Consider the following 14,456-nt stretch of genomic DNA (forward strand, 5'->3'; position numbering starts at 1 on the left):
TTAAGTAGGCTCGGGGGATGTCTGCATCGCCTCCACTGTTGAGCTATAGATCAGCAACCATGACGTTGTCCCTGTGGCGCATGATCACTTTGGGATTCAGTTTACAATGTCACGTGAGCCTGTGACGTCTGACGGTCGGATTGTTTTGTTCTCACGTTGCCCCGGAGACCGCGCAGCAGACAACTTCCGGGGCCCTACCCGACACCGGCGGCTAGCGAGATGGGAGTACCCCTTTAAGGCTTCAGTAACCCGGATATTAGGAGCCGGCTGAAGCTGGTTTCTTATTCACATCATTTGTATTTTCTGCTTTTTGAGACCTTATTCCAAGTGATCAAAAAGGTGAAGGCTGTCCTTAAATAAGGAAGCAACTTCAGTCTGGTAATATTAGGGGGGGTGCTCCGTCCTTATGATGTTAGGGGGGTGCCCCGCGGTATATTAGCAGGGGCTTCATCAGGTGCCCCGCAGTATATTGGGGGGTGCCCCGCGGTATATTAGCAGGGGCTTCATCAGGTGCCCCGCAGTATATTGGGGGGTGCCCCGCGGTATATTAGCAGGGGCTTCATCAGGTGCCCCGCAGTATATTAGGGGGTGCCCCGCAGTATATTAGGGGGTGCCCCGCAGTATATTAGGGGGTGCCCCGCAGTATATTAGGGGGTGCCCCGCAGTATATTAGGGGGTGCCCCGCAGTATATTAGGGGGTGCCCCGCAGTATATTAGGGGGTGCCCCGCAGTATATTAGGGGGTGCCCCGCAGTATATTAGGGGGTGCCCCGCGGATGGTCAGCGTCCCCCTGGTTCTGCGCCCATACAGACACCGGGTAACAAAGCCACCGTGGAAACCCCAAACATGCCTCCCCCCCGGAAGCTGTGTGGACAATCACCCCCATCATTGTGGTATGCATAAACAAGACACAGCAAAGCAGTGAAGACTCAAGATGGACTTTATTGAAAGCCGTGCATTCAGAGCTCCCCTGCCCAATCTCCCAGGAGGAGCCCTCCATATACAGCAGCATCTGCGGGCACCCCCTCTCCTCCGGGATCAGACACGGGGTGCAGGGGTCTCCGGCGTCCCCCTCACTTGGCGACCTGGTGGATAGCGTGTGCGAGATAACCGACGTTCCCTGACGTGACACCCGCCATCGAGATGCGGCCATCTTTGGTCATGTAGATGGAGAATTCCTTAATGAGACGCTCAACCTGAGGGGAGACAACAGGTATGAACAGGCAACGCTCTGCTACACATCTGCTTGCTGGCAGTGAATAGGTTGAACATATATCCTGACGATACGTCAGTTTGTTACAGTGTGTCAGTGTAGGCAGGAGCCATCAGCCTGGAGAAAAGCAGATTGTTACCGCGGACAGTTGTCTGCACCCCCTACCCAGTGAGGTGCGGCTGCCCCACGATGCCCCTCACCTGTTCGGGCCGTAGGCCGGTGAAGCAGAACATGCCGATCTGGTCGCTGATGTGCTGCCAGCTGTGGATGGAGCCCTCCTTCTTCAGGTTGGACACCAGCTGCTCCCGCATGCTGATGATACGGTTGGCCATTCCCTTCACCTCCTGCAACCTACAGAAAGAGGTCTTAGTCTTGAAGACTAAGGGAAGGTTGGGAGTCCTCCTAAAGTCCAGGCTTCTCCTTACCACTCGCTGCGGAGGTCCGGCTGGGTCAAGATGGCGGCTGCTATTCTGGCTCCATTGAGCGGTGGATTGGAGTACATGGGACGAATGAGGATCTTCAGCTGGGACTCCACTCTCTTGGCCTCGTCAGCATCACTGCAGACCACGGTGAAAGCCCCGACACGTTCACCTGGAGGGGAGGACACAGGTGGTCACAAGCCGGACCCCGAGGAGCCACAAAGTGCTGTGAAATGCTCCTCACCATACAAGCCCATGTTTTTGGCGTATGACTGGGACAACACAACATTGAGCCCCTCCTGGATAAAGTGGCGCACCGCCCAAGCATCTTTGTCAGTGTCTCCGCTGGCGAAGCCTTGGTACGCCATGTCAAAAAACGGGAAGAGGCGGCGACTCTAGAATGAAAGATGCCACTGGTCACAAAGCATCACGTGGAGGAGGAGCTACATACTACAACTCCCAGCAAGCGGCATGCTGGAAGTTGTAGTTTGTTGGAGAGCCACAGGTTGGGGGTCACTGCCTTAGTTTGGTGTCGCACCTTGACCACAGCCGCCAGCTCCTTCCACTGCTCCTTCTTGGGGTCCACACCAGTGGGGTTGTGGGCGCAGGCGTGGAACAGGATGATGCTCTGCTCCGGGGCTTTCTGAAAAGACAGAAATCAGAGTCAATGGTTGAAGGAAGTCCGAGGTGCCGGGGCCTGGACCGCCAGAGGGGGGGGGGGGGGGGGGGGGGTCACTTACCGATAGATCATCCAGAGCGCCCGCAAAGTCAAACCCACACGTCTTGGGGTCATAGTACCGGTAGCCTTTAAGCTCCAGCCCCGCGTCACGGAATATCGGGGTGTGGTTCCCCCAGGAGGGTTTGGGAAGATACACGTCACGACTGAACTTGTAGAATCTTTGCTGCAGATAAATCACATGACCACAAGGGATCAGGGCGTCAGCTCACGTGCCCAGGGCGTCAATTAGGTTTTATGTTCTACAACTTTCTAAAAGACTTTGTCACAAACTCCTCACCCTTTTAAGATCTCTGCTTGCTGTGTTTGAGTGAGAACCCTAAGCCTATACATAGCTGGTCCTGCTCTCAGCTGAGGGATCGTTACAGTTGTATCCAGTCTAGACAATGCTCTGCCAGTTCAACACATCAGCGGCACACATCTCTCTGGTGCTTTGCTACAATGTATCAGTCTGGAGTCTGTATCCAGCCCTGTGTGTACCCCAAAACGTCCCCCACAGCTGCAGCGTAGAAGATACTCTGTGAGCCCAACTGAGGATATAACCGTCACCCAGAAGACCTGAACACACTACTACTCCCACCATCCCCATGTCTCACAGGTACTGTCATGGCACCACTCACCAGGAAGTTCGCACCGACTCGCAGGGATCCTGTTCCGGAGATGGTCTGTACGGTGACATACTGCGTGGACAGAGGAGACAGTCTCAGGAGTCGTCAAGGACGCGCCCCCGCACAGTTCTCGTATCGCCCTGCACTTACCCGTCCGCTCTGGATGACCTCAGAGTTATCACTCAGCGCCAGCTGGGCGGACGCACGGGCAAATTCTGCCAGTCCACCGATGGGAAGGTATTCCTTATCAAGGTGCTTGGCTGCCATCTGCGCCTCGGCCTAAGAAAGGAGGCAAATGACACAGGATGAGACCCGCAACGTAGTCAGCGAGAGCGATAAACCCACAGGCACCACGACCCCCATCATCCACACAGTGCTTATATCTGCCCTGATACTCCATGTGTGCCTCCCACCACCGCCATTTTTTGTACCATTTCCACAGCCCATCCCCTACCACGAACTCTTAGGCTACTTTCACACTAGCGTTTTTACTGGATCCGGCAGGGCTCAGCAAAAATGCCTCCGATACTGATAATACAACCGTCTGCACCCGTTATCAACGGATCCGGTTGTAATATCTTTAACCCCTTAGTGACCAGCCTGGGAGTTACTGACAAAGCATTTTTCTTCCTTTTTTCCCCATAGTCGCGTTCCAAGAGCTATCTTTTTTTCCCCCGTCTATATAGCTTTATGAGGGCTCGTTTTTTTGCGGGACAAGTTGTAGTTTTTAATGGCGCCATTTTGGGGTAAACAACTTTCTGATTAACTTTTATTAACTTTTTCTGGGAGGGAGATGGGGAAAAACAGCAATACTGCCGCTGCGTTTAAGTTATACATTTTACGGCGTTAATTTTTTGGTATAAATAATTTTTTTTTTTTTTTTTTTTTTTAAGAAAAATAATATTTTTTACATTGCCACGTGCCAAGAACCATAACTTTATTTTTCTTTCTATAGAGTTGTGCGAGGGCTTGATTTTTGCAGGACAAACTTCTATTTTTTATCGGTATCATTTTGGAGTAAATGGCGCTTTTTGATCACTTATTAAGTTTTTTCGGTGGCAACTAAGAATAAATGAGCAATTCTGTCTTTTTACGGCGCTCACTGTAGGGGATAATTTAAGTGATATTTATTTAGTCCGGGTCGTTACAGATCCGGCAATACCAAATATATGGGGGAGATTATTATTATTTTTATTTTTTTTTCAGTTTGTTTAATTGAAAAGCGTATTTTCAATGAAAAAAAAAACAAAAAAAACAAACACATTTTTTAAAATAAGTGTTATTTTTTTCCTGTTTTTTACCACTGACTATAACAGACAGTATTTGGATTTTAATAGCAATGCTATTTTAACATTGACCAGCAGGCTGCGCCAGAGAGGCGGCTGGAAATCACTACAGCCAGGACTGGGACCTACATCGGAAGCCAGGTAGGCTTTGCACCTCGTGATCACATTTGCGAGGTGCCGATGGGAGATAGAGTCCGCTCCCTCTGTCACCGCTTTACATGCAGTGGGTGCCATTGCCCATGGCATGTAAAGTGTTAAACAGCCCGGTTGGGCACTCCTGCCGGTCCGGGCTGTGGGAGCCGGGTCCCACATATGGGTGGTCACTAAGCGGTTAACATAGCCAAGACGGATCCGGCATGAACTCCATTGAAAGTCAATGGGGGACGGATCCGTTTTCTATTGTGCCTTGCTCTGCATCCCAGAAGAAAGCAAAATACATGTTGCGGTTTTCTCTCCGGGCTGGGAACGCAGCTAAACGGAACGGAATGTATGTTGGAGCGCTCCGTTCTGTTCCGTTTTGTCCCCATTGACAATGAATAGGGACAAAACGGAAGCTTTTTTTCCAGTATTGAGCCCCTAGGATAGAACTCAATACCGGAAAACTTCAACGCTAGTGTGAACGTACCCGGGGGGGGCGCATTACAGGTCGGGTTCTGGATTTTTATTGGCAGACAATAGTCAACCCCTCCCCCACCATATGCAAGATCAAAGAGTCAGCAGGACCCCTCCCCTGTAGCGGTGGGTACATGACAGCAGCTTTCAGCAGGATCCACCCCATCACACCAGGCACGCTAATGGCTAGGGCGGATCCTGCTGATTACAATAACACCCATCACAATGCCACAACTGATTTCACAAGACGGGTGTCATTGTAGTCAGCGGGCTCCACCGAGCCAGTAGTGCGCCTGGTGTGATGGGGTGGATCCTGCTGACAGCCGCTCTCATGAACCCGCCTCTACGTGGGCACAGGCAGCCCCCTCCCCCATCTTCTGCTCTACACTAGGTCAGGTTAGGATATCACACACACAGCACGTGCCCAGCGGACTCTGCTACATCAGAGAAGGAGCCAGAGTACACACCCTGCAGGACGCCCCCTCAATGGCTGCCAAGCAATCACATATGTCATCGCACACCCCATTACTAACCTGCACACCTCCCCCAGTCTCTTCTCGTCCTACCACCTGCACAAGTCACGGACGGTGGTCAGCGGACGGACACCAGTTACTGAGACCGGACCACCACCACCAGCCGGGACCAGGCAGCAGAGTGTCCTCAGGTGACAAGGTGGACACAGCAGGTGGAGTCCCACAACCCTGCGCAGGAGCCGCTCTGCTGGTGGCCATCAAGCAGGACAGGCGCCGGCTGCTCACCTTGCGCACGCTGCTGAGGACATAGGGCTTCCCGCTGTCGTCACGATACGCCCCAACACCCAGATTCATCTTCTTAGGGTTGGAGTCCCTCTTGAAAGCTTCTGTCACACCAAGGATGGGGTCAGGGGGGCCCATCTCAACGTGAGACCACCAGGAGCTAGAAGGATAACCAGCAGAACATAACCAGTCATAGTTCTCCAAAATCACACATCGGTGCGCTCTTCTCCTGAAATCCTCTGTGCTGCTGGGGACCCTGCTCCTTCCACTATGTAACTCATCCCATGACCTCCATAAGATCTGCACACTCCTCTCCTTAAATACTCTGTGCTGCTGGGGCCGTTGACATAATTGGTGCAGTGAAGGCTGTGGGCAGTGACATGACGGTCTCAGGGCAGCGCTCACCCTGGGTGACAGCTGGGGCCAGGATAATGTCAGGGACAAACAAGGTGATCTATAAACAGAACCCGGCAGACGAGGACTCGGACCCCAATCTACAGGCCGCCCGCCAACACGTCTGCTGTTTTCTTGTGTCCGCTGCTTCTGCTCTTTATCTACAGCTCTCAAGAAATCAGAATTCTGTCAGGGGGTCACACAGCCCTAATGCCCTGCACCCCCCCCCCCCCCCCCCGGATCCATGGCCGCACAGGCGGAAATAGTGAAAACAGACCACGCCTCACCCTACAAGTCCAGAAATCTGTAATACACCTGCACAGTGGCGACACAGAGCTCCAAATCCCCTGCAGCCACCGCTAGAGGGAGCTCACTACATACAGAGTATACAGCCACCACTAGAGGGAGCTCACTGCATACAGAGTATACAGCCACCGCTAGAGGGAGCTCACTGCATACAGAGTATACAGCCACCGCTAGAGGGAGCTCACTGCATACAGAGTATACAGCCACCGCTAGAGGGAGCTCACTGCATACAGAGTATACAGCCACCGCTAGAGGGAGCTCACTACATACAGATTATACAGCCACCACTAGAGGGAGCTCACTACATACAGATTATACAGTCACCACTAGAGGGAGCTCCCTACATACAGGTTATACAGCCACCACTAGAGGGAGCTCACTACATACAGGTTATACAGCCACCACTAGAGGAAGCTCACCACATACAGGTTATACAGCCACCACTAGGGGGAGCTCACCACATACAGATTATACAACCACCACTAGAGGGAGCTCACCACATACAGATTATACAGCCACCACTAGAGGGAGCTCACCACATACAGATTATACAGCCACCACTAGGGGGGAGCTCACCACATACAGATTATACAGCCACCGCTAGAGGGAGCTCACCACATACAGATTATACAGCCACCGCTAGAGGGAGCTCACTGCATACAGATTATACAGCCACCGCTAGAGGGAGCTCACTACATACAGATTATACAGCCACCGCTAGGGGGAGCTCACTACATACAGATTATACAGCCACCGCTAGAGGGAGCTCACTACATACAGATTATACAGTCACCACTAGAGGGAGCTCACTACATACAGAATATACAGTCACCACTAGAGGGAGCTCACTACATACAGATTATACAGCCACCACTAGAGGGAGCTCACTACATACAGATTATACAGCCACCGCCAGAAGGGAGCTCACTACATACAGATTATACAGCCACCACTAGAGGGAGCTCACTACATACAGATTATACAGCCACCACCAGGGGGAGCTCACTACATACAGATTATACAGCCACCGCCAGAAGGGAGCTCACTACATACAGATTATACAGCCACCGCTAGAGGGAGCTCACTACACAGATTATACAGCCGCCACCAGGGGGAGCTCACTACATACAGATTATACAGCCACCGCCAGAAGGGAGCTCACTACATACAGATTATACAGCCACCGCTAGAGGGAGCTCACTACACAGATTATACAGCCACCGCTAGGGGGAGCTCACTACATACAGATTATACAGCCACCGCCAGAAGGGAGCTCACTACATACAGATTATACAGCCACCGCTAGAGGGAGCTCACTACACAGATTATACAGCCGCCACTAGGGGGAGCTCTTTACAGACTACCATATTCTGGAGATATTATACACGTTGTATACAGCACATTAGAGGGTTTGCTCAGCCCAGTGTCAGGTTGCTGCTGCTGAGCCCAGTAAATGGCTGCATTTGTGACCACAGATGGGACCCTCAGCACAGGAGCTGCCGGTGAGAGGAGAAGTTTTGTTTCTTAATTGTCTGCAAGTACTTTTGGTCTGAGAGCTGGACAAACCCTTGACGCTCATGAGCTCCCCCTAGTGATGGCTGCAGGCAGCAGAACATGACCATTTCACTGCAGGGGATATGGAGCTATGTATCAGCGTAATGGACATGATGATGCTATAGGGAGCACATGAAGCGCTCTGTCCATCGGGCAGTTTATATGGTTCTCTAGACATTGAAGGGGGTTGTGTCGCTCCAGCAAATTTAATCATCATGTGGATGCAGCTAATACCAGGCGCTTACTAATGTATAGGGATTCTCCATGTTGCTTCATTAATTTTCCCATCACATTATACACTGCTCGTTTCCATGGTTACGACCACCCTGCAATCCATTAGCAGTGGTCGTGCTTGGACAATATAGGGGGGAGCTCCAGCCTATATGACACTATTTCCTGCAGTGTGCAAGCACGACCACCACTGATGGATTGCAGGGTGGTCGTAACCATGGAAACGAGCAGTGTATAATGTGGTGGAGAAATGAATGAAGCAACATGGAGAATCCCTATACATTAGTGAGGGGCCCGGGCCTGGTATTCGCTGTCTCTACGGTAACTGCAGTGAGACCCCTGTAACAGGATCCAGCAGAGTAAAAGCAGGACATTCGCCTCCTGCACCTTTTAACTCCTCCATGGCCAGAGGGATTAGTCGCCATAGCTACGCAGTGATTTAACCCCTAATGAAGAGGTCGCTGGAGCCACGTGACCTGATACCAGTGACTGACCCCCGACCCCCCAGCCTTCACCGTGACCTTGAGTCGCCCTTCTCCCCGAGCAGAGCTGCGGCCACTCACCTGGCAGGGAAGGGGTTCAAGGGCACCGCACGCCCCCCCCCCCCCCCCCAAATTAAGTGCAAGCTGCTAAACGGTCAGCAAAAATCTAGAGCGTCAGCTCCGCGGTCCAGACACCAGGACCACAGAGAGGAGCGTCAGCTCCGCGGTCCAGGGGGAGACCAGAGCCACGCGCAGAACAGGCACGTGTCACGTGTCTGCAGAGTGTCAGCTCCGCGGCCCAGACAGAGGCCCTTACCTGGCTCTAGTCTGCAGGGCCCCCAGGCAGGGCTGGAAGCGAGGGGCCCCGGACAACATAGCGGACTTCAGCAGAGCCATCGAGCCTGGAGGAGAGAGAAGGACGACTGACAGCGTCGGCGATAACGGCGTGACGTCAGCGCAAGACCCGCCCCCCGCCGAGGAGGAGGAGGAGGGACACTGCGCCACCTGCCGGAGATGAGGGACACTGCGCCACCTGCCGGAGAGGAGGGACACTGCGCCACCGGCCGGAGAGGAGGGACACAGCGCCACCGGCCGGAGAGGAGGGACACAGCGCCACCTGCCGGAGAGGAGGGACACTGCGCCACCTGCCGGAGAGGAGGGACACAGCGCCACCTGCCGGAGAGGAGGGACACAGCGCCACCTGCCGGAGAGGAGGGACACTGCGCCACCTGCCGGAGAGGAGGGACACAGCGCCACCTGCCGGAGAGGAGGGACACAGCGCCACCTGCCGGAGAGGAGGGACACAGCGCCACCTGCCGGAGAGGAGGGACACAGCGCTACCTGCCGGAGAGGAGGGACACTGCGCCACCTGCCGGAGAGGAGGGACACAGCGCCACCTGCCGGAGAGGAGGGACACAGCGCCACCTGCCGGAGAGGAGGGACACCAATATGTCACCTTCTGCGCTGTGTTCTCTGAACCCCTGTATATATGGTGCCCCCCCACTCCCTGTCTGTGGTCAGGCCGGAGCAGCGATCAGCGCTCTCCGTGGCAGCCAGAAATACGTACAGCGCTGACAAGCCAACACTGTACCAGAATGATGATTTTTATATATTTTTCAATATCTAGCTTTTCTAACATCAGCAACGGTTTTAAGTGACCAATCGCCCCATCTGTGGTGGGCATAGCAGGTTTTAGCCAGAGCTGTAGGAGATACTGTAGTGCCCTGGAGCAGGGGTGCTGTGAAGTCTGGACATTTGGGCACATTTGCCCCGGTTTCCCCTTTGCAAAGTTATAAACTTCTTACTTTATTTCACTTGAATGGGTTATCGTGCACTGTTTAATACCGTGTAACTGCGTTTTATATGTTGTGATATAAATCCTGTTCATTTGCACTGTATTTGCGGAAAGGGTTAATGAATACTGAGAGACTTTTGGGACTTTGAATGAGAAGCTGGTAATTTTCCACAGCTGCCATAGGGGACAAGAGCCTGTTTTGGAAGGAAAAAGCCAGAGGTTGTTTACCACTAAACCCAGACAGACTGACCTTGTGACTGACTGGTTTAGCTCTGTTGTTATGTCTGGAAAACCAGCAGTGTCATTGCCATTGAGTATCGTTGAAGCTCTAATGTAAGTCTATGACAGGAGTGGTAACTTTGTAATTGTTTGTGCTGAGTTTCTCCACTCCACCCCTCCCACTAGAAGGTTCCAGTCTGGCTAGAGATGGTATATAAGGAGAGCAGTCAGAGCCCCTGACTCTGCCAGTCTACTGAGTGACCAGAAGAAGACGCTGAGATGGGGGCGCTGAGCCACAGACCATGGGTCACCAGCCCTGTGACCATGGAGCCACCCGGACTACTGAGCTACAGACCATTGGCCCTTCCAGTGTTCTGCATTTAGGGAACAGTGCTCAGAAGACGGGACTCTGCCAGACTATTCAGTAACCAGAAGAAGGCGCTGAGACAGGGATACTCTGCCACAGACTCTGGGCCCCCAGCCTTCTTCTGAGAGAGAGGGACAGCTAGCTCAGGCCTTTCCTCAGCATCAAACCCTTCTTCTGCCAGGGAGGAGACTGGAGAAGCCGGCCCTATGCCTCGTCTCAGGGAGGAGACTGTAGAAGCCAGCCCTGTGCCACGTCTCAGGGAGGAGACTGGAGAAGCCGGCCCTATGCCTTGTCTCAGGGAGGAGACTGTAGAAGCCAGCCCTGTGCCTCGTCTCAGGGAGGAGACTGGAGAAGCCGGCCCTATGCCTCGTCTCAGGGAGGAGACTGGAGAAGCCAGCCCTGTGCCTCGTCTCAGGGAGGAGACTGGAGAAGCCAACCCTATACCTCGTCCCAGGGAGGAGACTGGAGAAGCCAGCCCTATGCCTCGTCTCAGGGAGGAGACTGGAGAAGCCGGCCCTATGCCTCGTCTCAGGAAGGAGACTGGAGAAGCCAGCCCTGTGCCTCGTCTCAGGGAGGAGACTGGAGAAGCCAACCCTATACCTCGTCCCAGGGAGGAGACTGGAGAAGCCAGCCCTATGCCTCGTCTCAGGGAGGAGACTGGAGAAGCCAGCCCTATGCCTCGTCTCAGGGAGGAGACTGGAGAAGCCAGCCTTATGCCTCGTCTCAGGAAGGAGACTGGAGAAGCCAGCCCTGTGCCTCGTCTCAGGGAGGAGACTGGAGTAGCCAACCCTATACCTCGTCCCAGGGAGGAGACTGGAGAAGCCAGCCCTATGCCTCGTCTCAGGGAGGAGACTGGAGAAGCCAGCCCTATGCCTCGTCTCAGGGAGGAGACTGGAGAAGCCGGGCCTAAAGTTTTTTCCAAGTTGGATCTAAGAGGGGCAAACAACCTAGTCAGGGTCAGGGAAGGGGACGAATGGAAGACGGCCTTCAATACCCCTGAGGGTCATTTTGAGAATTTGGTTATGCCCTTTAGTTTGATGAATGCTCCGGCCGTCTTCCAACATTTTGTGAGCAACATTTTTTATCATTTAATGGGGAAATTTGTACTGGTGTATCTAGATGACATTTAGATTTTTTCTCCTGATTTCAAGACTCATCGGGACCACCTACGTCAGGTCTTGCTCATTCTGCGGGAGAATAAATTGTACGCTAAACTGGAGAAATGTGTGTTTGCGGTTCCGGAGATTCAATTTCTTGGTTTTCTTCTCTCCGCTTCTGGTTTTCGGATGGACCTTGAGAAGGTCCGCGCTGTGCTTGATTGGGAACTTCCTGAGAATCAGAAGGCGCTGATGCGGTTTTTGGGTTTTGCCAATTATTACAGAAAGTTAATTTTGAATTATTCCTCTGTTGTTAAGCCACTCACTGATATGACTAAAAAGGGGGTAGATTTTTTTTTGTGGTCGGTATCAAAGAGAGTTTTGCTTCCGCTCCCATCTTGGTGCAACCTGATGTCTCTCTGCCCTTCATAGTTGAGGTGGACGCTTCTGAGGTGGGTGTGGGGGCGGTCTTGTCTCAGGGTCCCTCTCCTGCCAAATGGCGACCGTGTGCCTTTTTCTCAAGGAAACTCTCCTCTGCAGAGAGAAATTACGATGTGGGAGAAAGGGAGTTGTTGGCCATCAAATTAGCTTTTGAGGAATGGCGCCATTGGCTAGAGGGATTACCATGTTTACCGACCATAAGAATCTGGCCTACTTGGAATCGGCCAAGCGTCTGAACCCGAGACAGGCCAGATGGTCTTTGTTCTTTTCTAGGTTTAATTTTGTTGTCATGTTCTGCCCTGGAGTTAAGAATGTGAAGGCAGATGCCCTGTCACATTGTTTTCCGGGAGGGGGGAACTTTGAAGACCCGGGTCCCATTTTGGCTGAAGGTGTGGTGGTCTCTGCTCTTTATCCTGATTTGGAGGCAGAGGTTCAGGCAGCCCAGACAGAGGCTCCTGATCTTTGTCCTCCTGGGAGGTTGTTTGTGCCTCTCGCTTCACGACACAAGATTTGTAAGGAGCACCACGATACGGTCCTTGCTGGGCACCTGGGGAGTAGAGCCACAGTAGATCTCATTGCTCGGAGATTCTGGTGGCCGGCTTTTCGTAAGACAGTTGAGGGTTTTGTGGCAGCCTGCGAGACTTGCGCTTGTGCCAAGATCCCTCATTCACAGCCATCGGGTTCTCTCCTCCCATTACCCATTCCTTCCCGTCCTTGGACGCATCTGTCCATGGACTTCATTACGGACCTGCCTCTTTCCTCGGGGAAGACTGTGATTCTGGTGGAGGTCGACCGTTTTAGCAAAATGGCGCATTTCATTCCCTTTTCCTGGTTTGCCCAATGCTAAGACGTTGGCGCAAGCGTTTGTTGATCACATTGTTAAATTGCACGGTATTCCTTCAGACATCGTCTCTGATAGGGGCACGCAGTTTGTTTCCAGATTCTGGAAGGCTTTCTGTTCTCGCTTGGGGGTTCGGTTGTCGTTCTCTTCTGCTTTCCACCCGCAGTCGAATGGCCAGACAGAACGCGTCAATCAGAATCTGGAGACATATCTGCGCTGTTTTGTGGCGGAGAATCAAGAGGATTGGTGTTCTTTTTTTGTCCCTTGCTGAATTTGCTTTAAATAACCGTCGTCAGGAGTCCTCTGATAAGTCACCATTTTTTTGGTGCATATGGATTTCATCCGCAGTTTGGGACTTTCTCGGGAGAGGGGTCTTCTGGTTTACCTGATGAGGACAGATTCTCCTCGTATTTGTGATTTATTTGGCAAAAGATTCAGGGTAATCTGAAGAGGATGAGTGAGAGATATAAGCGTGCGGCGGATAAGAGACGTGTGCTTGGTCCGGACCTGAATGTGGGTGATCTGGTGTGGTTGTCTACAAAGAATATCAAACTGAAGGTTCCCTCCTGGAAGTTGGGTCCTAAGTTTATTGGGCCTTACAAGATCTTGTCCGTCATCCATCCCGTTGCCTTCCGTCTTGATCTTTCTCAGACTTGGAAGATCCATAATGTTTTTACAGGTCCCTATTAAAACCTTATGTCCAACCCACTGTACCCTCCTCTTTGCCTCCTCCTCCGATTGTTGTTGATGGGAATCTTGAATTTCAGGTCTCTAGGATTGTGGATTCTCGCATTATCCACGGTTCTCTCCAGTACCTCGTTCATTGGGAGGGGTATGGTCCTGAGGAGAGGATGTGGGTCCCAGTGACGGACATTAAGGCCACTCGTCTCATCAGGGCTTTCCATAGGTCCCATCCTGAGAAGGTGGGCTCTGAGTGTCCGGAGTCCACCCGTAGAGGGAGGGGTACTGTCACCGCCAGCTCTGTGAGAAGATCTGGCAGACGTTCTTCTCTACCTCTTGTATGACCTTCTTTGTTTTGGTTTCACTTTCTCATCTCCTTTCCTTCTCCCAGCTGTCACCTATTTAGACTAATCCTTTTCCTTTATATTCCCTCCCATACTGCCTCACTTTGCAGTTTATACTACGTCCTGGATGAAGTGTTCACTGCTGGAGGCTGCTGCTGCTGTTTGCTCAGATAAGTCTTTTTCCTTTATTGTGTTTCCTTGCTGGCTTGATTCTAGGTGACCCTGATTACGTCCGTATTAAGTGCAGGGAGCCGGTGGTCGTGTCCCCTCACTATTATAGGGTTTTCAGGGTCACATAGTCTTATGTACGTGGACATGCAATCGTCTACCATTGAGACCCTTGCATGGGCATAGCAGTCAGGGAGAGCTCCTAGGGTTTTATAGGGCTCACCTATATGCTCCTTAGTTTGGGATCAAGCCAGTCGGATGTTTATTTATAAGTTCCAGCTATCTCCAACATCATCCGTGACAACGCCTTACTATCCCTTTTGGAGAGCAGCAACATCCAGTCTGGATATCATCATCTGCTCCGGGTTTTATCTTTCGCTCTGAGTTTTTTTTTCCGCTCCGGCTTTTA

The 14,456-nt window shown here is 52.2% G+C and overlaps 1 protein-coding gene across 1 annotated transcript; it reads right to left on the reverse strand.

Annotated features, from left to right (window-relative positions):
- Nucleotides 1-922: 922 nt before the first annotated feature.
- GOT2 (glutamic-oxaloacetic transaminase 2) lies at nt 923-9,070 on the reverse strand. The gene is made up of 10 exons (XM_044269894.1): nt 8,912-9,070; nt 5,633-5,789; nt 3,127-3,255; nt 2,989-3,048; nt 2,373-2,534; nt 2,171-2,275; nt 1,877-2,027; nt 1,639-1,804; nt 1,414-1,564; nt 923-1,196 (listed from the first exon to the last, which is right to left on the reverse strand). Exons 1-10 carry the CDS (start codon nt 8,989-8,991, stop codon nt 1,074-1,076), a joined length of 1,284 nt encoding a protein of 427 aa, XP_044125829.1. The 5' UTR covers nt 8,992-9,070; the 3' UTR covers nt 923-1,073.
- Between the last annotated feature and the right edge of the window lie 5,386 nt (nt 9,071-14,456).

Source organism: Bufo gargarizans, chromosome 10 (genome assembly GCF_014858855.1).
Source record: "Bufo gargarizans isolate SCDJY-AF-19 chromosome 10, ASM1485885v1, whole genome shotgun sequence".
Taxonomy (NCBI): domain Eukaryota; kingdom Metazoa; phylum Chordata; class Amphibia; order Anura; family Bufonidae; genus Bufo; species Bufo gargarizans.